This window comes from Zychaea mexicana (assembly GCF_025766255.1).
Source record: "Zychaea mexicana strain RSA 1403 chromosome Unknown BDB00scaffold_243, whole genome shotgun sequence".
Classification (NCBI taxonomy): Eukaryota; Fungi; Mucoromycota; class Mucoromycetes; order Mucorales; family Lichtheimiaceae; genus Zychaea; species Zychaea mexicana.
This window is the reverse complement of record NW_026516906.1, coordinates 1-27,095: the sequence shown is the minus strand read 5'-3', so window position 1 is coordinate 27,095 and position 27,095 is coordinate 1. Positions and strand designations below refer to the sequence as shown.

At 43.5% G+C, this 27,095-nt stretch overlaps 3 protein-coding genes across 3 annotated transcripts; 1 reads left to right on the top strand and 2 right to left on the bottom strand.

Annotated features, from left to right (window-relative positions):
- Positions 1-517: 517 nt before the first annotated feature.
- On the top strand, positions 518-7,703 carry BDB00DRAFT_864070 (uncharacterized protein). The gene is given in 15 exon segments (XM_053126150.1): positions 518-766; positions 781-983; positions 1,007-1,312; positions 1,395-1,462; positions 1,566-1,630; positions 1,702-2,213; positions 2,340-2,616; positions 2,655-2,672; positions 2,753-4,134; positions 4,219-4,665; positions 4,750-5,403; positions 5,426-5,483; positions 5,506-5,756; positions 5,789-6,261; positions 6,347-7,703. 15 exon segments carry the CDS (start codon positions 679-681, stop codon positions 7,578-7,580), a joined length of 6,036 nt encoding a protein of 2,011 aa, XP_052972240.1. The 5' UTR covers positions 518-678; the 3' UTR covers positions 7,581-7,703.
- A 1,074-nt stretch (positions 7,704-8,777) lies between these two features.
- On the bottom strand, positions 8,778-9,266 carry BDB00DRAFT_793765 (uncharacterized protein; the record flags this gene model as incomplete). The annotated part of the gene is made up of 1 exon (XM_053121247.1): positions 8,778-9,266. The coding sequence occupies one exon, from the start codon at positions 9,264-9,266 to the stop codon at positions 8,778-8,780; it is 489 nt and encodes a 162-aa protein (XP_052972239.1).
- Positions 9,267-15,044: 5,778 nt separating this feature from the next.
- On the bottom strand, positions 15,045-15,834 carry BDB00DRAFT_943840 (uncharacterized protein; the record flags this gene model as incomplete). The annotated part of the gene is made up of 2 exons (XM_053129466.1): positions 15,283-15,834; positions 15,045-15,209 (listed from the first exon to the last, which is right to left on the bottom strand). Coding segments are annotated over exons 1-2 (495 nt in total), but the record flags the coding sequence as incomplete, so codon positions are not given.
- Positions 15,835-27,095: the final 11,261 nt, after the last annotated feature.

The following is a 27,095-nucleotide window of genomic DNA, read 5'->3' as shown; positions in this document are numbered from 1 at the left end:
TAGACCGGAAGTGCTGGCTTCTGGTCGTTGTAGGGTTGTGTTGGCACAGTTGTTACTTTAACCATGATTATTGGTGGATGGATCTCTCTGATCAAGAACAAGTAGTGTTGTGTGTGTGTGTGAGGAGAGAAGAGGGAGAGAGAGAGAGAAAGAGCTCTTCTTTCCTGCTTGATTACCGAATAAGATTCTTCCTTTCTGAAACAGTAAAAGTGAGCATCGGTAAAAACAAAGTGATTGAACAACAATACATCATGCTGATGTGCTGACGGAATAATAATTGAGTGGTTACCCCGCGCGCATCGGGAACGATAACAAGAAGCCAAGTAATCTTTACAAAAGATCTTTAAGAAATACACACACACAGAGCGAGCGAGGGAGGGAAAGCTGCACATGCACAACACACACGGAGGAAGATACGCTATCTCATCACACACACGAGACCTTGCTTTCGTTCTTTATCACGCATAAATCACGGAAAATTTGGGAAGGCCCGACGATAAGAAACAATCGTTTCTTGTTTCTTCTTTGCTTTTCCTCTTCTCTCTATCCCAATACAACACACACACACCCACTGGGCTCACAAAACAGCACAGCACCCTTTCTTATTCTTTTTTCACCCTATCTTGATTATTATCCTACTACTACTATCCCCCCTACTCTTTGACAACACAACAACAGATGGAACCCACTGAAAATGTTTCATGGGCCCAAGCCATTCCAGCAGCGCAAGGTCTATACGACCCGACCTACGAAAAGGACTCGTGCGGTGTGGCTTTACAGTGCACATCAAAGGAGGCCGGTCCCACAAGATTCTAAGCGACGCGTCTGACCTCCTGTGCAACATGACGCATCGTGGTGCAAGTGGCGCCGATATCCGGGATGGCGATGGCAGTGGTGTGATGACAGGCATGCCCGACAGCTTTTTCCGCATCGAAGTCAAGCGCGAGCTATCGATCGACTTGCCACCCGAGGGCCACTATGCGGTCGCAACATTTTCATGAAACAGGACACCATGCAAGAGAGCAAGCGAGTGTTTGAGCAGCTGGCTGATGCTTTGGGTTTGCAAGTCCTTGGCTGGCGCACAGTGCCTCGAGACACCTCCATCTTGGGTCCGGCCGCCCGCTCCAAAGAGCCTGCGATCGAGCAGCCCTTTGTCTCGTTTCGTGAAAAGATGGATTCTAAACAGTTTGAGCGTCAACTCTATCTGTTGCGTAAACATGCCACGCATACAATCACAATGAAGAAATGGTTTTATGTCTGTTCGCTGTCGACGAAAAACATTGTTTACAAGGGCCAGCTTACGCCGCGTCAGGTAGCCCTTTTGAGTTCATACAACACACAAGATTGTTTTCTCCTTCACTGACTTGCCTTTTTTTCATTCTTCTGTGCTTTAGGTCTATGCCTACTTTTATGATCTTGTCAATGTCAAATATACCACCCATTTTGCACTTGTCCACTCAAGGTAACGCTACGTGTATATATATATATATATATATATATATGTGTGTGTGTGTGTGTGTGTTTGTACACTTCTCATAACACTGGCTTCTGTCTGTTTGCAAAAGATTTTCGACAAACACATTTCCATCGTGGGATCGATCACAGCCTATGCGTTGGTGTGCACACAACGGTAAATTCTCGCTTTCATCACTTTTTGTAAAGAGAGAGGGGTTGTTACTGACACAACTTTTTTCCAAATAGGCGAAATCAACACATTGCGTGGAAACAAAAACTGGATGCGCTCGCGGGAAGGTATGATGACTTCAGACACATTTGGAGACCAGCTCGAGTTGTTGTACCCGATCATTGAAGAAGGTGGATCCGACTCTGCCGCGTTTGACAATGTTCTCGAACTCCTCGTTGTCAACGGCGTCTTGACACTTCCCGAAGCCGTCATGGTCATGATCCCCGAGGCATGGCAAAACAATCCCTTGATGGAACCAGAGAAAAAGGCATTCTATCAGTGGGCTGCATCCATCATGGAACCCTGGGATGGTCCTGCACTATTCACGTTTGCAGATGGTCGCTATTGTGGCGCTTCCCTGGACCGTAATGGGCTACGTCCTTGTCGATTCTATTTGACCTCCGAAGATATCATGATCTGTGCTTCTGAGGTCGGCACATTGCGTGTGGATCCTGAACTCGTGGTCAAAAAGGGTCGCTTGCAACCTGGAAAAATGCTGTTGGTTGATACGGTCGAAGGAAGGATTGTGGTAAGGTGTTACTTATTCCTGCTATCATGGCTGTGTATATAAATATCTATATATATGACACCCAACTACTTGTCTATGTCAGTCTCTCACATAATTATTGCTTCCTCTCTCTTTCTGAATGTATAGGATGACAAAGAGCTGAAGCTAACAACGGCGGCCAAGGCGAAATTCACAGAATGGATTCAACAACGTATCAGCATGCAAGATCTTGTGAAAGGCTACAAGGATGAAACCAATGTTGAGTTGGATGATAACACCATTCACACCGATCCTCGCTTGAAAGCCTTTGGATACACGCTCGAACAACTCAACCTGCTGCTTATGCCAATGGCATCCGACGGCAAAGAGGCACTTGGATCCATGGGCAATGATACAACGCTCGCTTGTCTTGCCAAGCAGCCGCGTCTCATATACGAATACTTTGACAGCTATTTGCTCAAGTGACTAACCCGCCTATTGGTACGTTTATTTAAAGACTCGTAAGTTTGATAATATACTTTGAAATCTAAAACGAGGCAATCTTTACATCCACGCCATAGATCCGATCCGCGAGGAAATTGTAATGTCATTGGAATGCTATGTTGGACCGGAGGGCAATTTGCTAGAGATTGAGCCGTCACAATGCAAACGGTTGACTCTGCCGTCACCCATTTTATCCATGCAAGAGTTTGCGGCTATCAAGGGAATGGAGAAACACTATGCGGACTGGCAAGTAGCGACGATCGACATTACTTTTGCACGCACAGAAGGTGTGGACGGGTACTTGACAGCGTTGGAACGTGTATGTAACGAAGCGACCGAAGCGATCGACCAGCACAAAAAAGTGATTATTTTGTCCGACCGTGCCATGGGAGCTGACCGCGTCGCCATCTCTTCCTTGATTGCCTTGGGCGGTGTGCACCATCACCTTGTACGCAACAAGTTGCGTAGCCGAATCGCATTGATGGTCGAATCGGGTGAGGCACGCGAGGTACATCACTTTTGTGTCCTGCTTGGATATGGTGCGGATGCCATATGTCCTTATCTTGCCTTTGAAGCCATGCTCAAACTCCACCGAGAACGGGCTGTCCGAGACGATCTTACACCGGAGAAAATTATTTACAATTATCGCAAGGCCGCCGACAACGGCATCCTCAAGGTCATGTCCAAGATGGGTATCTCGACCTTGGCATCCTACAAAGGCGCACAGATTTTCGAAGCCCTCGGTATCGACCACACTGTCATTTCCCGATGTTTTGCCGGCACTGCCTCACGTATCAAGGGCATCACTTTTGACACGTTTGCATTGGACGCATTGACGTTGCATGAAGCCGGATATCCACTCCGCAATCGTGTGCAACCTTTGGCATTGCCCGAATCGGGTGAATACCATTGGCGTGACGGTGGCGAGCCGCATATTGCTGATCCTGTCGGTATGGCAAACTTGCAAGATGCTGTCCGGAAAGATAACCAGGCCTCGTATGAGGCGTATGCTCGGAATGCGTATGAAGCTATCCGCCAATGCACGTTGCGTGGCATGCTGGAATTTGATGAAGAGAAATTCAAGCCTATATCGCTGGATCAAGTCGAGCCATGGACAAATATCGTCAAACGGTTTGTTACTGGTGCCATGTCTTATGGCTCCATCTCCATGGAAGCCCATGCGTCGCTCGCTGTTGCGATGAACAAACTCGGTGGCAAGTCAAACACCGGTGAAGGTGGTGAAAAGCCAGAACGATCGATACCAAGACCCAACGGTGACAATCTTCGGTCAGCCATCAAACAGGTGGCATCCGGCCGTTTCGGTGTCACCAGCTACTATCTGTCGGATTCTGACGAGTTGCAGATCAAGATGGCCCAGGGCGCAAAGCCTGGTGAAGGTGGTGAGTTGGCAGGTACAAAAGTATCTGAAGAAATTGCCAGTACTCGTAAAACAACACCGGTAAAGTGTTTGCTCATATGAAAAGGGAAGAGGGAGAAATTTTTTTTTCTCTCAAGCAACTAACAAGTTCTGTTATTTGATAAGGGTATTGGCTTGATCAGTCCTCCGCCTCATCACGATATTTATTCGATCGAGGATTTGAAACAGCTTATTTATGATCTCAAGAGCTCTAGCCCACGCGCACGCGTATCCGTCAAACTGGTCTCTGAAGTCGGCGTCGGCATCGTTGCTGCAGGTGTAGCCAAGGCCAAGGCAGACCATATCCTGATTTCCGGTCATGATGGTGGTACAGGCGCTTCACGATGGACGGGTATCAAATACGCCGGCTTGCCTTGGGAGCTGGGGTTGGCTGAAACACATCAAACGCTTGTTCTTAACGATTTGCGGGGTCGCGTCGTTGTTCAAACCGATGGTCAGATCAAAACAGGTCGTGATGTTGCCATTGCCTGCTTGTTGGGTGCTGAAGAATGGGGATTTGCCACCACACCTTTAATTGCTCTTGGATGCATCATGATGCGTAAATGTCACTTGGTAATGACCTTGTCTCTCTCTCTCTCTCTTTTTTCTATATAAAAAAAACCTTGTGTATATTATTTACTAAAGTAAGAATTTTAGAACACTTGCCCAGTCGGTATTGCCACCCAAGATCCCGAATTGCGAAAAAAGTTCGAAGGTCATCCAGAGCATGTCATCAACTTTTTTCACTACGTTGCTGAAGAACTACGTGGTCTTATGGCCAAACTCGGTTTTCGGACGATCAACGAGATGGTAGGACATACGGAAGTTCTTAAAACCAACGACAGTTTGCGGACGTACAAGACTGCCAACATTGATTTGTCACCTATCCTGACACCTGCACACACACTGCGACCTGGCGTGGCCACTTTTTGCGTCCGCAAGCAGCAACACAATCTATACACGCGTCTCGACAATTATCTTGTAGATGAGAGCGAACCAGCGCTCGAGCGCAAAGAAAAGGTGCATATTGATTCCGACATTGTCAATACGGATCGTGCTGTTGGTGCCACGCTTTCTTATCATGTCTCGAAACGGTTTGGTGAAAATGGATTGCCTGGAGATACGATCCATGTCAAGTTTACCGGATCTGCCGGTCAGTCGTTTGGTGCGTTCTTGGCACCGGGGATCTTTTTTGAATTGGAAGGCGATAGCAATGATTACGTTTGCAAGGGTCTATCCGGTGGTACTGTTGCTATTTATCCTCCTCGTGCAAGCACGTTCAATGCCAGCGAGAACATTATTGTTGGCAATGTTTGTTTGTACGGCGCGACAGGCGGTCGGAGCATTCTTTTCCGGTGTTGCTGCCGAACGATTCTGTGTACGTAACTCGGGTTGCCAGTGCGGTTGTGGAAGGCGTTGGTGACCACGGTTGTGAATACATGACAGGCGGTCGTGTAGTGATCCTTGGCGACGCAGGCAGAAACTTTGCAGCCGGCATGTCTGGCGGTATTGCTTATGTATTGGACATGGAAAGCGCATTGAAAGAAAAAGTCAATATGGAAATGGTGGAGCTCGAGACCATCGACACGCAGGAAGAGATCGACGAGGTGCGACAGCTCATTGAAGACCATCAACACTACACAGGATCGCAAAAGGCTGCCGAGGTATTACAAATTTTGATACCTACTTGTCCAAGTTTGTCAAAGTCATGCCGATAGAGTACCGTCATCTGCTGGAAAAACAAAAGCAAGCCTCATCGACAACAACAACAACGATTCAGCAAGACATGGTCACAAAGAAGAATGAGCCTACTATTGATGATGTTGAGGATAGTTTGTTGGATGAAAAGGCGATTATGGAACGACGCACGAAATTGGACAAGATGCGTGGTTTCATGAAGTATAAACGTCGTGTTGACCCTTATCGAGATGCCAAGGCACGAACCGATGATTGGAAAGAAATCAACCACCGATTAACCCGTCCTCAGTTACATGAACAAGCGGCTCGGTGCATGGATTGTGGTGTACCGTTCTGTCAGTCGGATACAGGCTGTCCTATTGGTAATATCATCCCCAAATGGAACGAGCTCATTTACAAGGATCACTGGAAAGACGCTCTTGACCGTCTTGTCATGACCAACAACTTTCCTGAATTTACTGGTCGTGTCTGGTAAGTAGCCATGTTTTTCCTTGCTCTAGAAAAAGGAGTGATATTTTTCTGACCCGGATTAACCAACCTCCTGTACCTTTTGCAGTCCTGCGCCATGTGAAAACAGCTGTGTTCTTTCTATCAATGAGCCCGCAGTTGCAATCAAGAGCATTGAATGCGCGATCATTGATCATGGCTTTAAAGAAGGGTGGATTGTTCCTCAACCGCCTGCAAATCGAACAGGCAAGAAAATCGGCATTATTGGATCTGGTCCAGCTGGTCTTGCTGCTGCGGATCAATTGAACAAGGCTGGACACTCGGTTACTGTCTATGACCGCAACGATCGCATGGGCGGTCTTTTGATGTACGGCATTCCGAACATGAAGCTCGACAAGAACGTCGTACAGCGCCGTATAGATCTGCTTGCTGCAGAGGGTGTTACATTTGTACCTAATGCACACATTGGCGTTGATATGGATGCAAACGGCTTGCGCGACGAGAACGATGCTCTTGTTATTGCTACGGGTGCTACGTGGCCACGTGACCTGAAGATCCCTGGACGCGATGCGAATGGAGTTCATTTCGCAATGGAGTTCTTGCAAGCCAACACCAAGTCACTATTGGACTCAAACCTCGAGGACGGACACTACCTCTCTGCCAAAGATAAACATGTTGTTGTGATTGGCGGTGGCGATACCGGTAACGACTGTATTGGCACATCTGTCCGTCATGGCTGCAAATCGGTGATCAACTTTGAGCTTTTGCCACAACCGCCCAACACGCGCGGCAGCGATAATCCGTGGCCCCAATTTGCTCGGATCTTTAGAGTTGAATATGGCCATTCTGAAGTGCAAGCCCATTTCGGCAGAGATCCACGGGAATACTGTGTCTTATCCAAGGAGTTTACTAAAAATGCTGACGGCAATGTGACTGGAATTAATACGGTTCGTGTGGAATGGACAAAGGATGGCACCACAGGTCGCTGGTCAATGAAAGAGGTCGAAGGATCGGAACAGTTCTTTGAGGCGGATCTTGTCTTATTGTCGATGGGATTCTTGGGCCCTGAAGAATCTTTGGTCAATCAATTGTCGCTCAAGCAGGATGCTCGCACTAACATTGAAACACCCAAGGGCAAATATAGCACCACCGTGCCAGGCGTGTTTGCTGCTGGCGACTGTCGGCGTGGACAATCGCTCATTGTCTGGGGTATCAATGAAGGAAGACAATGTGCGCGTGAGGTTGACTTGTGGCTAGAAGGAAAAACGTATCTTCCAGTCGCCGGTGGTATCAATCGTCGTGCCATTGTTGACAATCGCACCGCTGTGGATGTGCGTGCTTAAATTGGCAAGAACTTCTTCTAAGGATTACATACATGTATCTCTCTCTTCCTTTCCATTTATTATACACTGTACAAAAATAAGCCTATGTATATAAATCAAATGATAGCCCTCAGTTAATCAGCGTAAAAATGTCCTCAAGTACGAGATGTTTTTATATAATTTGACAGTCGTTTATCTACAACACTAATTTGATGATAGTGAACTGCTTCTGTAGTAATTTGCAGCTGGTAAAGTCGTCAATTGTCGGTCGTCATTGTTAGAATAAGGTCTTAGGCAGCAACAACAGCAGCAGCAGTAACTAATATTACCACAAGTCGTCATCTGTCATTGCTTTTTCTTGTCGTCCCGAACCTAAGGTCCACTCTTAAAAAAACCAGTATAGTATCGTGTTGAGAAAAAACAGTGCACCGAGCGACTTTAGCAGAAAGAACCCGTTCTTTTTATACAGTTGCGAAGGGATATACTGTGGACCGGGTATCTAAAAAAAAAGACAAACCACGATTGGGACGAATGAGTTTTATTACTCTTTTGCTACGAATGAGCTCTCATTTTATTACCAGCTGCATAAGTTCTGATCGCGCTCCATTCCAGTGATTGGGGTATACAAACTTCATTGACTCAATACTCGTAGAACTCTATAGACGAAGTAAAAGGTTTTATACACGTTTAAAGATTCGCCCCAGCCGTTTTTTTCTTATTGTTGCCTTGTTTATATTTACCAATGGAGAAGTCATGGCGAGAAGTTGAGGGGAAACAAAATACAAGAGCTCACTCTTTTAGCGGAGACAGCTGGAGCACAGGACCGGTCTTGAACCGCTGAGAGGGAGGGTGTGGGTGGAATGCGGGTGATCGGGGAGAAGGTGGGGGTAATAAGCGGTTGCAGGCTTGATGGACCGAAACTCGCCGATAAGGCATAGATGACTGGTTCCCAACGCGTGCTTATCCTTTTTCGCTTGCACCTTGTTCTATGCTACTTGTAAACCTTTTATTCCGGCCCGCCACAAACCAAAGAAAAATGTACAGTAAACCCCCGTTAAATACACCCCCTATAATTGCAACCCTCATCAATATCAACGTTTTCAGAAAAAAAGCTTTTCAAAACATAGTGAATTTGCAACTTTTCCGCTTTAATGAAACTTCACCACATCGGAAGGGTGTTGATATTAAAATTTAATCAGCTTTGTCCTTTATTATATGTTAATTTCTATTGGAAGAAGAGAAAAATCGCGTCAAGCGGGATTGTTGGCTGTATAATTCTTGTACAAGCTTGGTACGGAGGGTTGTAAGTGCTGTAAGTGCAGCAACAATGTCATTATCCAAACTATCTTCGGCATCAAAAATATGAAAAAGGTTAAGCATGGCCGTTGCCTTTTCTCTTGCAGACAAGTTAACAATGTTGGTGCTTGGATTGTTGGCGGATTCCGTGGCTGTAGACTCTTCGTTGATAGATATTTGTTGCATGTCCTCTGTAATTAATTCTATAATTTCATCGTCACTGTAATTGCCATGGATTATCTGGCGTTCATGGTCAGGATCAACTTCAGATGTTGGACATTTGTCGATGCTGATATTTGCGATGGACGCAATTTGTTCGATTTGTTGTTGTAAATGTTGCTGCATGAAAAGGTCTTGATGCGTAATGGCATTGACTGCTTCAGGTGATGCGTCGTCCTCTTGCGCCGTCATTCGATGAATACTAGCATTTCAGCAATTGACAATTGTTTCTCGCTTGATATTGTCCACCTCATGGCTTGCAATTGGCTGACATCGAACAATTTTGTTCAACCAGACCAACGACTTCTGGACGACCTATTTGTGTCATACTTATTTGACAGTAGGCCTTGTCAAATTGCATTCGTTTATAATGAGCTTTGAAAGCTCGGATGATCCCACCATCGAGCCGCTGTAGCTTTGCAGTAGTGTTTGGCAGCAAGAAAAATAATTCGACATTCGTGAGCACAGCATCAATAGCATGGCCGCTAAAGTTGTCAAGAACAAGTAAGACACGTCGATTTTGGTAACGCATGGCTTTATCGAAACGCGTGATATAGTGCTCGAAAATGTTTCGCTTCATCGATGCCTTTTGATTATAAAAGTAAAACCGAAAACCGAGCTCGTACGCTTCTTTTCACTTGCCGGTCGAGTCCACAAAGCATGTAGGTTTCTTGTGTTTGCCAATTATCATCGGTTCCCATTTTTCTGAGCCGTCTGCATTGCACAAAAGAGCAACCGTGAGCCGTTTTTTGTTTTCCTTGAATCTAGAGAACCCTTTTTGGGCGATGGTAGTCCAAGGCTGGGCAGTGAAGAACAATGCTGTTTCATCAATATTCTATATATCACGTCGATCATATTGAGAAAGTTTGTCGCGTATTTTGTCCCTGTTTTCGAGAATGGCATTCACGTCAACAGATTCGTCTTCACCATGAAGTGTATGTTTATGTAGCCCATGACGTCGAGCAAAATGGTGCATCCACCCGTTCGACCCTTTGAAATCCTTGCCCAAGCGTTCTGCAAAGTTAACCGCCTTAGTATGAACCATGCTCCAAGTGACCAGGATATGATTGTTTTCGGCGACGTTTAACCACAGCATTACAGTATCCTCGACTTCCTATATACGTTGTAGCCATGTGTTTTGAGCTCGTTAATATTATACTGTTTTAATTGATTATTGCATTTATAATTATATCGAAACATATGGGAAATCTGCCCTTTTGAAGCCTGCTTCTGGTTTCGAGATGAATTACACCTTCTTCCTCTTCCTTTTCCATGTATGCAATAAGCCTTGAAATAGTTGACTTGTCCGGAGAGTTTTCAAGTTTGAACCTTGTAGTTGCCTAGGAAATTAACATTGAATAGGTAAACTTTTTCACTTTGTTTTTTTCTTTGTAATGCTTGAACAGCTCCTGACATTGATAATTGGTGAATGATACATTCTTTCTATGATGCTCTTGACGTGTTTTGGCCATTATAATAATGCAAAAGAAGAGCACGATCAAGAAACTGAAGGAAGTGATGATAAGTTCCTTTTTTTTCGAGGTAAAACTTTTCAGCGAATGGTCAGGGACCACAGCCTAAACATTGATCCATTTCGACAAATGCAACCCTCACTAATTATAACCTTTATTAGAAAAATCTTCAGTTGTATTTAACGGGGGTTTACTGTATGAAATTTAATGTAAATGGAAAGACTATCCTGAAAGTGATAATAGTTGGCTTACCATAGAAAAATTCAATCAAAAAACTTTACTTTCTAAATATTTACATGAATATAATCTTGGTTTATTATAAATGACTATATAATAGCTATAATTATATATAAGTAGTTGCTATACTATTTAATTAAAATGTAATTTCTATAAAACTTAGGAGAAAATTTGACAATAAGACCTTAATGATAAAAAGTTTTTTTTTTCTTTCTAGCAATAAGAAAAATTACTATATATAGAGTAAACCTAAAGATTCTATAAACAATTTACAATTGTAAATTAATTATAAATACCTTTAATTTTTAAAAAAAACTAATTTCTTTTCTTTTTTTAAAAAATCTCATCTTAATATTTGTTTAAAATTCCTGTCTGAAACAGGAATTTATTTTGATCAGATGATCAAAATTTAACTACCATATATAGTAATTACTATAAAAGGAAATAATTTAAAATAAAAGCTTGAAGCAATTCAAACATTTTTATAAAACCTCAAAGTCCTACTGCGTCCAGCGAGGTCCCCAGGAATTGAAACCCAACGGGACTTGGTCAATTTTTAAGCCAGTTATCTTGCTCAAAGGGAATAAATAAGTGATTTATATTCACTCCAAGTCCCCCAGCGTAAAGAAAGCAGTCCATACTGCATTACAACGAGCGGAAGCTAATTTTGTTAAAGGGGTTGCTCTTGAAAACTACCTTCACCATTTCGATTACTGAATCAATTTGTACATCTTTCTATGTGATGACCGCGAAAATCGTAATAAAAATGGTACACTAACTTAATGTTAGAATTATACACGATACTTAAAACATATATAAGTACAATAGAGAGCAAACAGTTAAACGCCAGTGTTTCTCGCGTGTTTTTCTTATTGTAATAAACCTAGACAACAGATAAGCTACCATAGATACTCACTAGACGATCAACATGATTGTAGAGAGAAAAACAATCTGGTAAAGTAAAAGGCGATCAATATCTTATCGGTATGAGATTCTCATTTGAGGACAGCACCATGGTTCATGACACCATAGAAGAAGTGCGTGATAATCAAGTGCAACAATAACAGTCTGTATCTACTATGCCAGAGGACAGTTTGGTGCTAATCTCTTTGACCACGGGTGTTTTTGGTTTCTTAGAATTATAACGCAAAAGAACACTGGCCACTCTATTATCTAGAGCATCGACGAGTTGCGCAGTTGTTTCACGTCGTCCTTATATAACATCATTGCAATGAACAGTCTGGTCTTAGACAACATAAAATGCAGCACGCACCATTGTCCATACATAAGAATAAGGTAAGCTATGGTACTCTTGTGATATCTGATATATGATAGCTTTTAAATTCGAAAATAAATGCCTGCAGTCAGTGAAACCCGTACTTATGCTACTGTTATCGATTAGTTAGTAATGACAATAATCATGCTTGGAAATCTGTAATGGCTGAATCGTTAATGTTATTGAATAAAAGAAAGTCGAAGCTGGTGGAAAAAAGAGGCGACTATGACCAATGAAGAGCAAAAGCAGAAATTGAAGGTGAAAAGAAATCTATAATATGTAAAAGAGGTGAGGGTGAGGGAAAAGTTCAGAAGATTTGATGCAAACGCATGTGAAATAACGTTACTAAATGTAATGTGTATGTGTGCGTTGTGTAAGTGAGCTGGGATAGTAAAAGAAGAGAGAGAGAGAGAGCGAGAGAGAGAGAGAGCGAGAGAGACAGAATGACAAAGAGACACAACAGAAAATTAGCAGAACAGCAGAGGCAGAGTGGTAACGAAGAGACATATAGATGATGGAGAGAGAGAGAGGTAGAGAGCAATAGCGAAGAGAGAGAGAGAGCGAGAGAAGCGGAAAATATAAAGACGTGTGAGTGGGAGCATAGGAAAGCTAGTTATTGAAGAAAAGATTTGGGTTTTCAGCAATCCAATGCAAGGTTCTTTTTTGTCTGCTTCTTTTCACTTCTAGGATTGTGACAGCTGCCTCGTTGGTCAGTCTGTGTTGAGTGGCATAGTCTCTGATGTTATCGATAATTATACGTCTTTGGTTATAAAATCGGCGTTCTAACTCTGCTCGCCGCCACGCAACGCCGTGCTCGCGCTCCAATTCATCAACTGCAGGTCCACCAGCCAAGCCATGGCACCATTCGCGCCAAAGCATATCAAGCGTTACAGTATGGCGTGACATTTTGTACTCTGGTGTAGGCAATGGATGATCTAATGATGCTGATGGTGATGCAGATGCGTGCGTCGCGAGTGCGATCCTTTGCACAGGTGGTGGTGGCGGGAAAAAGGGAAGAGAGATGGTTGCTGTATCCTGCAGCGGTTGTTGTTGTTGTTGAAGTTGTTGCTCTGCTGGCTGCTGCTGCTGCTCTGGTTGCTGCTCTAGTTGCTGCTGTTGAGGCTGTTGCTGTGATGGCTGCTGCTGCGGTTGCCGTTGTTGTGGTTGCCGTTGTTGTTGCTGAGATGCGTTGCCAAGGTTTAGCGTCAAAGTCAAAGGCACCTGTCCAGACGTGTAGCTTGTTAGCTGCTGCGCAAATGTAGCAAGGCTGTTGATATGCGGAACAAGCGCTTGCAAAGGTGTGATGGCAGACAGCAGTGATTGGAGGACTTGCATGTGAGCCTCATGTTGCGCTTGTTGGTGTCGAGCTTGTGCCTCAAAACGCGATGCGAACTGATGGTTGAGATCAGAGAGTTGATGTGCGATCTCGGGAACTGTCCTTCTTAGTCGCATCTGCTCCGGCTCTTCTGTCTCTTGTACAGCCGCCTCAACAGAACTAACAAATAGGCGTTAAAAGGATAAGAACACACTATATATGATTCTCAATATAGTTACCTTTCGAACAGCTGATACAACTCGCTTTGGGACAAAGGATGGTTCCAAAGGTAATGCTGAGGATACTGTTTCTTAAGAAGAACGGAATCCTGCAGAAAGACAACACGCAGCTCATCCAACAGCTTCAAAAGCATGTCGGCGGCGCAAGATACTTCTTCGACTCTGCCTTCATCTAACCTTTGACGCCAGTAATCGACAAACTTGAAGATTTGCTTGCGCAGTTCTCCTGGTGGTTCAACATTGGCGCGAGGAAGGTAAAAAAAGCCGCGTTCCTTTTGAAAACCTGCAAGAGTTCGCAGGAGTTCGTGGGGGAGGTTGGTGAGGTAGGCGGTCGTCAAAGAGCTGGTGTTCCAACGGCCTGCACGACGAATTGCGCCCTCGCTCGAGCCACCAATCTCTGCCATCCGAGCAGCGGCGCCACACATAGCATGTGTCTTGGCTTTCGAATGAAGCGAGGCTCCCTCGAAAGCCTTGGTGATTGCTTTGAGGTGCTGGCTGTATGACATCTCCTTTTCAGGAGCTGTCGGCGACGCCTTGATCACTTTGTGTAGGAACCAGTCCACGTTCTTGTTGACACCCGGAAATTGTTCCCCAGTTATCTCGTAGCGACTGAACAAATAGCAAGCGAGCATCATTTGAGGACAGATGTTGACGTTTTTGTTGCGCATACAGCCAGCAACCTCCACGCGCCCAAACTTGTTGGTCTTGCCTTGCTTTAAAACCATTACGAGGGCATGGCAAGGACTTGAACCTTCATCCTCTAGATGTAATGTTTGCAAATCTGCAAACTCCATCTTTCGGATGCTCTCGCCACGAAGCAAACCGTAGTGCTGCAAAAGGAACGCGGTGCCGTTGCGGAGGCCGTTTTCAGTTCCCTTTGCCCAGAACTGCTCGACGATCTTTTCCATCTCTGTATGAGTTGTGTATCCATCTGCTGCAGTGAAGGCACCCTTTAAATGAAAAGCGGATCTATTAAGTTACTGTGCTATAAAATCAATGGCTTCTTTAACTTACTCTATCATCGAAATTGGCGCAAGCAATCTTCTGATCCTCTCTGCGCAACCAGTCGAGTAACGCTTTGACACGTTTTCCGCAAGGGCTCGGGCGGAAAGTATTGTCGACTAAGCATTGTTCGGCCCATAGGTCGACAATTGCAGCAGCATATGCTTCGACGGTCGTGTATCGCACCCTCTTTCCAGAGACGCCTGCAGCAAGTTGAGCATACGCTGCGAATTCTGGATGAATGAGCGGCTCAGTAGTGGAGGAGGAAGAGGAGGAGGAGGAGGAGGAGGAAGCGGCAGCAGTAGTGCTATTGGTGGTTGTGGTTGTGGTTGTGGTCGTGGTAGTACTACTAGTGTTGATGGTGGTGCCGATGGTAGAAGCGACCGTTGATTCTTCTCTGGCCTCGTCCATAGCATCCATCATATCCATCACTTTGTAAGCTGTATCGACATTGGGCAGTGTGTTGAGCTCCGTAATGTCGTCGGACAAGCTATTTGCGGCAACAAGTGCGGGTGAAGGTCCCACTTCCTGCTCATGAACGTCCTCCGGTGCAGCTCTTTTCTTTCCTCGCTTTCGGTGAGCTCGGAAAGCAACCTTATAGAAAGTTATGATCAATGAAATTGTGTTTATTTATCTATACGTGTTTATCGTGAACAAGAGAACCAACCTCTTCTTTCAAAAAAAGGTGAAGTTTTCCATCGTCAGGAATGGGACTCACACCCATCTTGGTACACCATCCTTTGAACTCTTTTTGACGGTTCGAGTACTGATTAATGGTGTTTGTAGGGCGGCTTTCACGAGCCAGCCTAAACGTCTCGAGGGCAGCGCGATCTCTGGCCTCTTTGTAAGCCATACCTCCATCGTTTTCGACAGTCGCTGCAGCAGCTTCAGCATCGTTCTGCAGAGACAACTCGGTCAGAGCGAAATCTCTGTTTCTGTTTCGACTTTGGGCAGGAGTGCCATTAAGCTGTCTTCGTCCGCTTCCAGAACCACCCATAATTACGGAGAGATGATATGAAGAGTGAAGTGTGTTGAGTCAAGGAAAGCTGGGTGTGTGATAAACGTGGGTAGATAATAAGAGAAAAGAGGTTATATAAAAGACAATATGAAAATACAGTGAGAGTCGATTGTGAGATGTTTTTCCAATGAATTCACAACCCTTTATATACTGTTGAAGATGCGGTCAAGACTTCTGTTGGATGAACTGATGATTGGATCGTGGACATGCCGGATTGCAGATGTTTTAAAGATGAAGAAGGATAGGAAGGTTGAGTTTGGCGGCCATGATGAAGGATGTTGCCTTCCGATTGTAAAGAGTCATCTTTGCCTTAATCAGTGTTACTTGTTTGGTGCAGTCTTGCCTTTGTCTGTGCTGGAATTGATATCTGCTCTTTGACAGGTACAATTCGCTCAACTCAGATAAACTAGATTGAAACGAAGTAATGACTCAATTGTGATCCATGTTTGAGAGATTATCGATATTAGATTGAAACGAAGTACTGACAATGGTTGGTCCTGAGTTATTCTTGAATGTGATCCATCATGTTTGAGAGATTATCGACATGGTGCTGATTATCTAATATCTGACTCATCTGTGTGTGTGGTGTTCTCTCTACTGCATTCTAATGGTTACGAAGACGGCGGAGTGGGTTGAGTTGTCCGGATCAATCTCAAAGTAGTGTGTATTTTACAATAGGGTGCCTGAACCTCGCGTTCCTGCAAATATCGAATAAACTCACTGCATAAAAATAGGCAGTCTGGTATTCGGGTTTTGAAAAATATTTTTCCCAAGTCCCCGATATAGTGGGGACTCAAGTCTGGGACGCACTGCTCAACCTATAAAATAATCTCTTTTTATTTATTCTAAAAATGACATCATCTTTTTTGAAAATAGGTAATCCTATATTCTATACTTTATCTATAATATTATATTATTACTCTATTATTAATTATAAGTAATATAAAAGTTATATCCTTTCTACTATATTGCTATTAGTATACTATTAAAGGTGCTATACGCGATTGGGATATATACGTCCTAGTGTCATAACTCGCAATCAACGCCAAACTAACAGAGCTACATGGGTCCTCACCATACACTCTAATGTTTGCACGAGCAATGAATGGCTTTGAAACTTATACCAACGATGATATTCTGAGGCCAATGATAAATAATGAGCTATTAGGACGTATTGAAGAAATGGCAGGTGTTGTATTCCCAGCTACCGCTGAAAGAGTACAAGCCAAAAACAACTTGAAGAAGGGCAAGTTTGACAAAAAGTACAGATTAGTAAAATTTCCTATGCACAGCAAAGTGATGATTAGTGATATGCAATGTGGTGGGAAATTAGCTCCAGCTTATGAAGGACCATATACCGTAGTCAGGGAAACAAAAGGCGGATCATATGTTCTTAAAGATGAACAAGGACTTTTAGTGCCTAGAGACTTTCCTCCTTCACAACTCAAGTTAATTTCCGAAGACGAAATTGTTTCACTTGATGAGATACGCCAAGAAGGAAAAAATTGGTACACTGTTCAAGCAGTAGTAGACTACAAAGAACTGTCAGGTGGAAATTACCTATACAGAGTTTGATAGGAAGACTATGATGAAAAAGATGACTGTCATGGCCGACTTACAGCGGTTTCGATTAGAAACCAGCGTCAAGAAGTATTCGTCAGGTTGCTGAGTGGATCTATCATTTATCTGGTTTTTCTTCTCATCGTCACAGACCCTGGTCGTGTATAAATAGCTATAGAAAACAAGTGAAGGATAGATCATTCATTCTTTTTGAATTAAACAGCAATCTCGAAGACTTCTGGTCCCTTTCTATTGTTGAATACCACATTTTTTTCTTCGAATTTTGACTACCAATCTATCCTAATACTATGAACAGCCAAGCCACTTTCGATTTCAAGAAGGCTCAAGCCACTGAAGACCTTACCATAGAGGAAGTTGTTGGCGAGTCGTCCCATTCCCCAGGCATCTCCAGTGTCGAGAAGGACATCTATGCCCAGCCTGTAGCAGACGGTAGCACCACCGCCATGTTATCGAGCTTGGAGTCCAAGCATGCTGACCTGCAGGTCATTGCTTCGAGACTTTTTGAGGTCTATAAGGCCCATTAGAGCAACTTTTGTTGGAAGCACTTCGCCTCGAGGATGCACAAGCACCCGCTGAGCAGAAGGCATACCATCAACGCCTTATTGCTGCTGCCACTGAGCGAGCCCGTGTGTATAAAGACGCCGGTGCCATTGTAAAGTGTGTCAAGCAGGAGAATGGACCCAAGATTCCTTTGAAGGATCTGCCCGTTTTCCAAATCAAAAACAGTGTCAGAGACAAAACCAAAGAGGTTTTTTTATCTGTCAACGACTTTTTGACCAAGTTTGAGGTCGTGGTTCGCTACCACAATGCTTCGCCAGAAGATTGCTGGGAAACCACCATGCTGCCAACATTGTCGACTGAGCAATTGTTTTGGTTCCAACGTCACTTAGTAGACAAACGTCTGTCTTGGTCGCAAGCCAAGAAAGCATTCAACCTGAAATATGGTAGTGCTTCGCAAGCAGTTGCCATCTCAGACCAGTTGCATGCAATGAAACTTAGACTAAGAGAGAACTTGATCAAGTACACTGACAAGTACAACAAGCTCATGCACGATGCCGAGGAGGAGGACAGCAAGACTTGGGGTCAAATCTTTGTCCGGTCACTCACTCCAGAGCTGCAGATGGCCGTGAAGGTGGCTTACGCTGCCTCTGCTAAGGATCAGCCTCTCAATGTTGTAAAGGCGACTGAACTGCTGAGCATTGTGTACGACGGGTACAAAGATGCTGGCCAAGACGTCAACAATTGGTCACTATCTGATGATGATGGTGAAGAACATGACCGCAGACCTGCTAAGAAAGCAAGAAAGCAAGAGTCGCGAGTCGACCAGTGTCGTCGCCACCCCACATCCAACTACACCAATGGCCAATGTTTCTCGAGCAAGCCCGAGTCCTCTTCTCAAAAGAGAGACAAAGGTAAGGAACGAGCCGGAACCAAAGTCAATGAAGAACGCTGCTGGTTTTGCGGCTGCATTTGTGTCGATGGTCACAAGTGCAAAGAGTATCTCGAGCACAAGCAAGCAAGAGAAAAACAATATGAACTAAAACAACGACGTGCCCAATTGGAACAGGAAAGGGCTCAGTCCACAACCTCGGCCGCCACCCATAGTGAACCCAACCAGCAGGACCTCCTTCTGGTCACTGACATGGATTTAGATTTTGACGCTGTCATTGACAAGGCAAATCAAGGTATGCAGCAGCCGATCCTTTATATGAGATCTGGCGCAAAAGGAAATGAGCGCTCACAGAACAACACTAACGATTCTATTTTCGTTCTTATCACGGTACAGAATATTAGAACCTTGGGACTCTGTGACAGCGGCGCAAATTTTTTAGTCTGAGCAATAAATTTTGCCAACAAAATAAAATACATTTTACAAAGCAAACTGTTCCTATCCATGAGGCAGCGAAAGGCCATATCGCTATGAGCAATGGCATCACTGACCCTTTGCCAATCATTCACAATGGTATTCAGACAACACATCGATTCTATATGCTTGATATGACAGATGACACAGAGGTTTCACTCGGTCTTGACATCATGAACAAAATTGGAATTTTCCTCAGAGGTTTGGCCCGGTCATGGGACACCCCAACACAGGTAGTTGAAAACACCGATGAGTATCAAACTCCAGATGAATCGCCTGCTGGAACCCCAGAAGAAAGAGACGCCTTTTTCTCTACTGTTTCTCCCATTCTCGAAGCCAACAAACGGATACCACCTGGAGCATTTTGCAATATCCCAGAAGCCGTTGTGCGCATCAAAACAATTCCTGGAAAGACAGTCTACACACGACAATATGATCTTCCACCGAAACTTAATTCTCTTCTAGATGAGACCATATCAAAATGGCTCGCCGATCGTCTTATACAAGAAGCACCAAGTAACACGGAGTTTAACAACCCAATTATCTTTGTGCCCAAGAAAGACGCTGCTGGTAACCTCGTTGACAGAAGGCCCTGCCTAGACTTGCGCGCCCTTAACAGGATTCTCATTGAAGATGATCGCTTCCCATTACTATTGGTGAAAGACGTACTTCAGACTCTTAACAGAGCTAAAGTGGTGACACGACTCGATGTCAAGTCGGCATTTCACAAACTGCCTATTCCAGACCCGGTTGACCAGTCCAAACTAGCCTTCACTCATCGAGGGAAGCAATGGGTCTATAAAGGTGGGGCTTTTAGCCTAAAATTTTTGAGCAACCAATTTTGTCGGTGCCTTGCTACTATCACAAACGGAATGCGTTGTATTTCCTTTGTGGACGATGTATACGTTTATAATACAGATTTGGCTTCACATAGCGCCAATGTCGCAGCTGTGGTATCCAAACTGACCGAATGCAATTTGCTACTGAATCACGAGAAATCCAGCTTTGCACTATCACGCACCAATGTTTTGGGTTTTGTAGTAGGCGAATCAGGAATATTCTTGGATCCAAAAAAGACATCCAATATACCATCGATTGACAGACCTCAAACAGGCAGAGAGGTGATGCGTCTCTTGGGCATTGCAAATTATATGCACACCCACCTGCCACGATTTTCGGATCTGACAGCACCTTTGGACAAGCTACGCAATGTACAAAAGATCGGCGATCTATGGACTCATGAGTGCCAACGGAGCTTTGAAAACATCAAGCTAGCCCTTACTCGAGCATCTACTTTGAGCCAATTTCGACCAGACTTGAAATGCTACCTTGGTACCGATGCGAGCAATGTTGGAATTTCCGCAAGCTTATTCTAAAAGCATCCGCGCACAGACAAAGATGGTAACACACAATACGTCATCAAGTACATTGGCTTTATGGCGCGATCTCTTTCTCCAACCGAGACCCGCTGGAGTGTAACTCGACGCGAGTTGCTCGCTGTAGTATTTGGCTTACAGAAGCTTCATAAGTATCTCTGGGGCACAGATATTCCATTCGAGATCCAAACTGATCATCGCGCACTTGTCTATCTCAACTCCCAAAAGTATGCCAACAGCATGATGATGAATTGGTGGGACACACTGCTTGATTACTCTTTTACCGTTGTACACATCCCAGGAGTTACAAACGTTATTCCCGATGCCTTGTCTCGCTTGTTCCCGCCTAACGAAGAGCTGGTGGGGGGTAATGACGTGAACACATCGAACTCGAGGACAAAAGACGCTCTTGTTACACGTGCTGCAAAGACAACGGTACCTGAAGATGCTATGTCACCACCTGATACTGAATCACGTAACCAAGTTATTAGTGATCTACACAACCACATCCACGAGCTATTTGATCCAGAATACAAAAGCTTGCCTGGTAATGAGCGAAAGGATTTGCTGTTGAAGAAACACTTATTTGGTCACTTTGGCGCAGATGCTATCGTGCGAGCTGTTCATGCTGACGGTCTCTACTGGAAGAACCTGAAACAAGATGCTATTGAAACAGTCAAGCAATGTAAGCAATGCATGCAGCACAATGTAGTCCAAAAAGGTTATCATCCACTACAATCCATCGAGAGCAATTTACCTGGTGATCATTGGGCAATTGACTTTGCGGGACCCTATGACCTCTCACATGATGGAAATTTATACCTCATGGTGATGATCGACATTTTCAGCAAGTTTTGTTTATTACGCGCTGTACCAGACAAAACTTCCCCGACTGTTGCTACACAACTTATCAAAATAATAGCTGACTTCGGACCAATGCAAATATTACAAAGTGACAATGGCCGCGAGTTCGTTAATGAATTGATGAACTTGGTATGCAAACAAGCTGGTATTGATAGACGTTTGATATCACCATATCATGCACGTGCTAACGGTGCGGCAGAGCGGATGGTACAAACAGCTAAACGAGCCATACACAAGATGATTGACGGCCAAGTCAAAGACTGGGATCGACATGTACCTTTTGTTCAGTTGGCCTATAATGCACGAATCGCGCTTATACACAATTCAGCTCCATTCTCACTTATGTTTGGAAGAAGGATGAACGCGTTCAAGGACTATCGGAGCGATACACCCAGTCCTGAGGAGCCACTTGCCCCATATGATGACACAGACCTGAGGAAAAGAATTGATGCCATGGCAAAAATTGTTGTGCAAAGCCATCAGCCAACGCATCCGCAACGTTCGACAAGCTACTCAAGATAAATTTAACAAGACCCATCGACTCATCGAATTCCCCATCGGTTCCCTGGTTGCAATTGAAGACAAAATACGCACACGTAAAACGGATCCAAAATATGAAGGACCTTTTGTGGTACATTACAAAACAGACACAGGAGCATACATCCTCAAGGATACGACCGGTGACATTATCAGGCCGAGCTTCCCTCCAAGTGCGTTAAAGAGCGTATCTGAGGATCCACTCCTGAGAGATGATAAGCATTATGTGATTGTACTATAAACCACCATGGCAAACCAGGAGAATACGAGTACAAGGTTCGATGGAAGGGCTATGATTCATCTGAGGATACTTGGGAACCACCAGAGAGCTTCGACTCCCCGTTCCTTATCCAGCAGTACTGGCAGAGACGTAATGATCCCACCAGAAATTCTATTACTGAACGAGTTGCAGGACGCAAACGAAGACGCCCGTAATCGACCTACTTCCAGATCACCACTTCTTCTTTCTGGTTGCAACAACCTGGAGGGGGGTTATGTCATGGCTGACTTACAGCGGTTTCGATTAGAAACCAGCGTCAAGAAGTATTGGTCAGGTTGCTGAGCGGATCTATCATTTATCTGGTTTTTCTTTTCATCGTCACAGACCCTAGTCGTGTATAAATAGCTGTAGAAAACAAGTGAAGGATAGATCATTCATTCTTTTTGAATTAAACAGCAATCTCGAAGACTTCTAGTCCCTTTCTATTGTTGAGCACCACAATGACAGCTGGCTCCCTCCTGAGAAGTTCAGTAGCCCACAGCGCATAGCTGAGTACTAGACGCAGCTTGGTACTGTTACACTAACATTGCAGAACAAAGCAATAACTGCTTCTGTACAACCATCTAAACGCTCTGCACGATCGACACGATCCACATCGAAACGTGGTACTGCAACGCGGCCCTCAACATCTACACGTCCATCACGTAAAAGCAAATGCTTAAAAGCTCGCTGCTATGAAGTTTTAAACTTCCATTAGTTCTCAAGACAAATGGTTATAATCTAACCTGGAAGGGGGTAATGTGGTAAATCACACTACTTTGAGATTGATCCGGACAACTCACCTCACTCTGCTGTCTTCATAACCATTAGAACGCAGTAGATAGAACACCACATACACGGATGAATCAATTATTACATAATTGGTACCATATCAATAATCTCTCAAACATGGATTACAATCGAGAATAACTCAGGACCAACCATTGTATACACATTGTCCTATTCTCGAGTTAGTCAGCACTTCCTTTGAATCTAGCTTATCTGAATTGAGTGAAGTGTACCTGTCAAAGAGCGGATACCAATTACAGCACTGACAAAGGTAAGACTTTGCCAAACGAGGAATACACTGATCACAGCAAAGATGACTCTTTATAGTCAGAAGACAATGTCCATTATCATAGCTGACAAACTCAACCTTCCCATCCTTCTTCATCTTTGAAACATCTGAAATCCGGCATGTCCGCGATCCATTCATCAGTCCATCCAAATAGAAGTCTAGACGGCATCGTCAACAGTATATAAAGGGTTGTGAATTCATTCAATAAAAATCATCTTATATTTGACTCTCACTGTATTTCATATTGTCTTTTATTTTTATCTTTCACTCTTATTACTTATCTACAACCCACGTTTATCACAACATATCATCATTGGTGGATCATAGGTGGAATTTAAATTATGTTTAAAAAGATATAAAAAAGTTTTAAATTTTAAAAAAACTACAATATCTTTTAATATAGAAAATTTGAAATATTTTTATTTGTATTATATATTTTTTCCTTTTATATTATATTTTATTAATTCTGTAGCTCCTAAAAGAATTTGTAATCCTTAAAGATATTTGTAATCTCTATAAATATAAAAGTTTCATAAACCAGTGGAATGGGAATGAGCATACCTTCCTCTAGTCTAGACCTACTGGATCGATGACTAGCTTGACAGAATAGAATTATGTATAATTTTGTTATTTATGACAAATATTATTAATATGATTCATTATCCGGTGCATGAGGAGAGTTGCATGTTGTTGGTTATCTAGAAAGCAGTGTAAAAGACTGTTGAGGCATGTGAGCTCTGCTTCGATTTTCGATTCCAGGCTTGGGGCTATAAATGGACCAGTCATCGCCAAAATGTTGCTATTCTCATTGCTTCTTATGTTTGGTCTCCTACAATAATCAGTTATGTGATAAGTATAAACGGACTTTACATGGCAGCCCTTGACTACCTTGAGGTGCTGTTTTCTCAGGATAAAGGTGCCAACGTCTTAGAGTTACGCTTAAGCGGATTTCACCCTGTGATGGAAGCATATGGCAGCACGGAATATCATAATGATACTTGCACATTGGCAGTGGTCAGTCTTTAGCAGATTATTGACTGTTACCTCGTCACGGATGGTATAGAAAGCGAACTTGAATATTTTATATTCCAAAGCTGCCAAACGCTGCTTTTGCTGCGTGGGATATGCGAGTTTCCGCCAAAACTTTCCTTGTCGATCTGGCGCTTCCAATTCAAGTTCTAGTATAAGGAAGAAAGCATGTAAGAGCCTCGTCACTAACGAATCAATATAATTACTATAGGAGATAAACCTTCAATTGATAAAACTCGTCAATTTGTGTAAAGGCAGTTAGGAGGTTGCCACTCGAGGACATAATTGCCTTTTTCATGTTGGCATGCGTCCCTTCGACTCTGTTTGCGCTGTCGTTCCCGAAATGCTTTACATGAGTGAGGCAATTGCCTACCCTCTTGTCTTTTAAAGCAAGCTTTCTATATAACGAAAAATATATTAAAGTCCCAGTAGCATGTGGTCAAAAAATCCGTGCTTATTCAATCTTACACACCTTTGCAAATATTCCATGACAACGTCGGGTCTTTTTGCCTTTTGTGCAGCCTCTTCATACATCTTTATTGCCTTTTCTTCGAAGTTATCGTTCGAAATGGTGGGTCGCATATCGTCGAACTTGTCTTGATACTCACTAGCCATTTAATAATAAATAGCCTTTTCGAGTTCCTCGTAATGGTCCTTGACAACAAAAGGCTTGCATAGATTGACCCTAAAGTTGCGTCGTATATGGATACTGCATAGAATTTTTTTTCCATTGGAAAAAACGCGGTCGAGAGCACCGGTCAAAGCAGTTTCGCTGTCTGTTACGAACACACTAGGGGACGAGAACTGATCAAGAGGCCAAATGACGACAGTTTGAAGCTTGCGAATCACCCAATCGTAGCTGTCATTGTTTTCCTCGGATACCCAGCAACCAGCAATGCAGAAAGTCATCAATTGGGGATATCCAATATTGCCAGTTCCAACAATGTTGCTAAATGGCAAACGATGCTTGTTTGTCTTGTAAGCGGCGTCCAAGGTAACAACTTGCGGGAATTGGCAAGCAAGTGTGATCGCCGATCTGTGCGCAAAGAAGAGAGACTGCAAAAAGCGTTTGTCGCCTTCTTGTTTTGCTTTCCATTGCACTTCGTACTCGTTTTCTTAAAGCTTTTTGATCAGCTGGAACATTGCATGATCTAGGTCGTTGTTGAAGATGCACTGACGAAGATTGGGGATGTCCTTAGGACGAGCAATCTTGTTCTTACTGGCAAGATAAGACAATACAGCTTTGTTGGTTGCATGTGCTTGTACCATCTTCATAACGACCTCCTCATCGTGATCGAGTCTACCGAGCATTGGGTACGACGAAAGCTCGTTTGCCAACTCATGGTTATGACCGCCATCATAGAAAGAGACTATGTGCCATTGGTTGCTGGTCTGGTTCAAAGGACGAAGGATCATTTCGAATTTGCAACCAAACTGCTGAGAGTCCCTTTGACGAGTGTCGCTCTTTTTATCCTTGGATGATGCAATGGCCGTGCCCTCGTCATCTACAATGACCATTTGTCTTGTCGTGGTCTTCTGCTCTTCACATACGCTCTTGTTGACTGGCTCACCATAATGCTTGCAAGCAATCTAGAGCTTCCTCTTATTTCCCATCTTATTACTTCTAATAGTACGCAACGAGACACCATTTTCTTTGCCCCATGCATAGCAGGCAATCTTTGCGGCATCGAATCTATGCCATATAGTGTTAAGTTCCTCTGGAACTGAGGTCATTGTTTTTGACATTGCGTTTAAATGAGCAGTAATGAGGTAGGTAGAAACTTTAATAAATAAAAGCGCGTTTGTATCACATCAAATGTTCCTGGATTTTTACATAATAGAACCGTCCGTCCTATGTATACCTATATACAATGATGATAGGTAAAGAGGTGTTTCATGTATATTTCTATTTAAGCATATACTTTATGCTGGATCATTTCTTTATTGCAAGTTCGCATAGCTTCAGGAATAAGCTGCATTACTGTAACTTTAATAAAGGATGTGCATGACCAAAATATTTTGCGCAATTTTCAGTCAAAAGGGTGTGAGGGGGTGTGCACGAAAGAAATGTCAGCGGTGTGTATGTAACGGAAATCCTACCTGGGCGTGACTGGGGGTGTGCATGAGGGGGTGTGCCTGCCCTCTAGCAAGGGCCATCGACATTTGGATTTTTGAATAGTGGAAGTGTCGACGTCGATAGTAAAAGGAATCGGCAAAATGATCATGTGCGTTTGGAGCAACAATAAAGACAAGAAAGGCCTTCTTCTTTACCGCAATGCTATACCAATAAACACACACACACACACATACATTTGTATATACAATATATATGTTCGTTCTTACCTCCATCTCACCGCATATATTATAATTACATGTCGAATCCAACTTCATTTCGAATCGCTGTTACAGTTATGTCTATTGGAACTGATTTGAGCAGGTTTGCTAGTGACCGTTAGTATAAAAGTACAGATGCTTATTTCTGCCGCAAATTGTAACTGCTCTCCCTGTGTTATTAAGCTACCGCTCCCCATTCTCAATGAGCTTTACGATTTACAGATGCACTTTTATAATTACCTTGTCTCAAGATGAATGGCACACCATGTAGTTACAATGCTTTATTTTTTATCACTGACAAAACATATACTGCTGCACTCAATTTCTTCTCTAAGTTCCTTTATTCTGTGCCTGCTTCCCTTCACCTATCTGACTTTCGAAAACTTGGGGGCCCTAAAGTTAATTTGGAGCAGAATAAGGAACTTGAGCGGAAACTGGTCAAACTTGATGTTTCGCAGAGGTGTCTCAAGAACCAACATGACATCGATTTGAAGCTGATGTATGTTATAGATATTGAGAGATGTTTTAACTTATATTAAA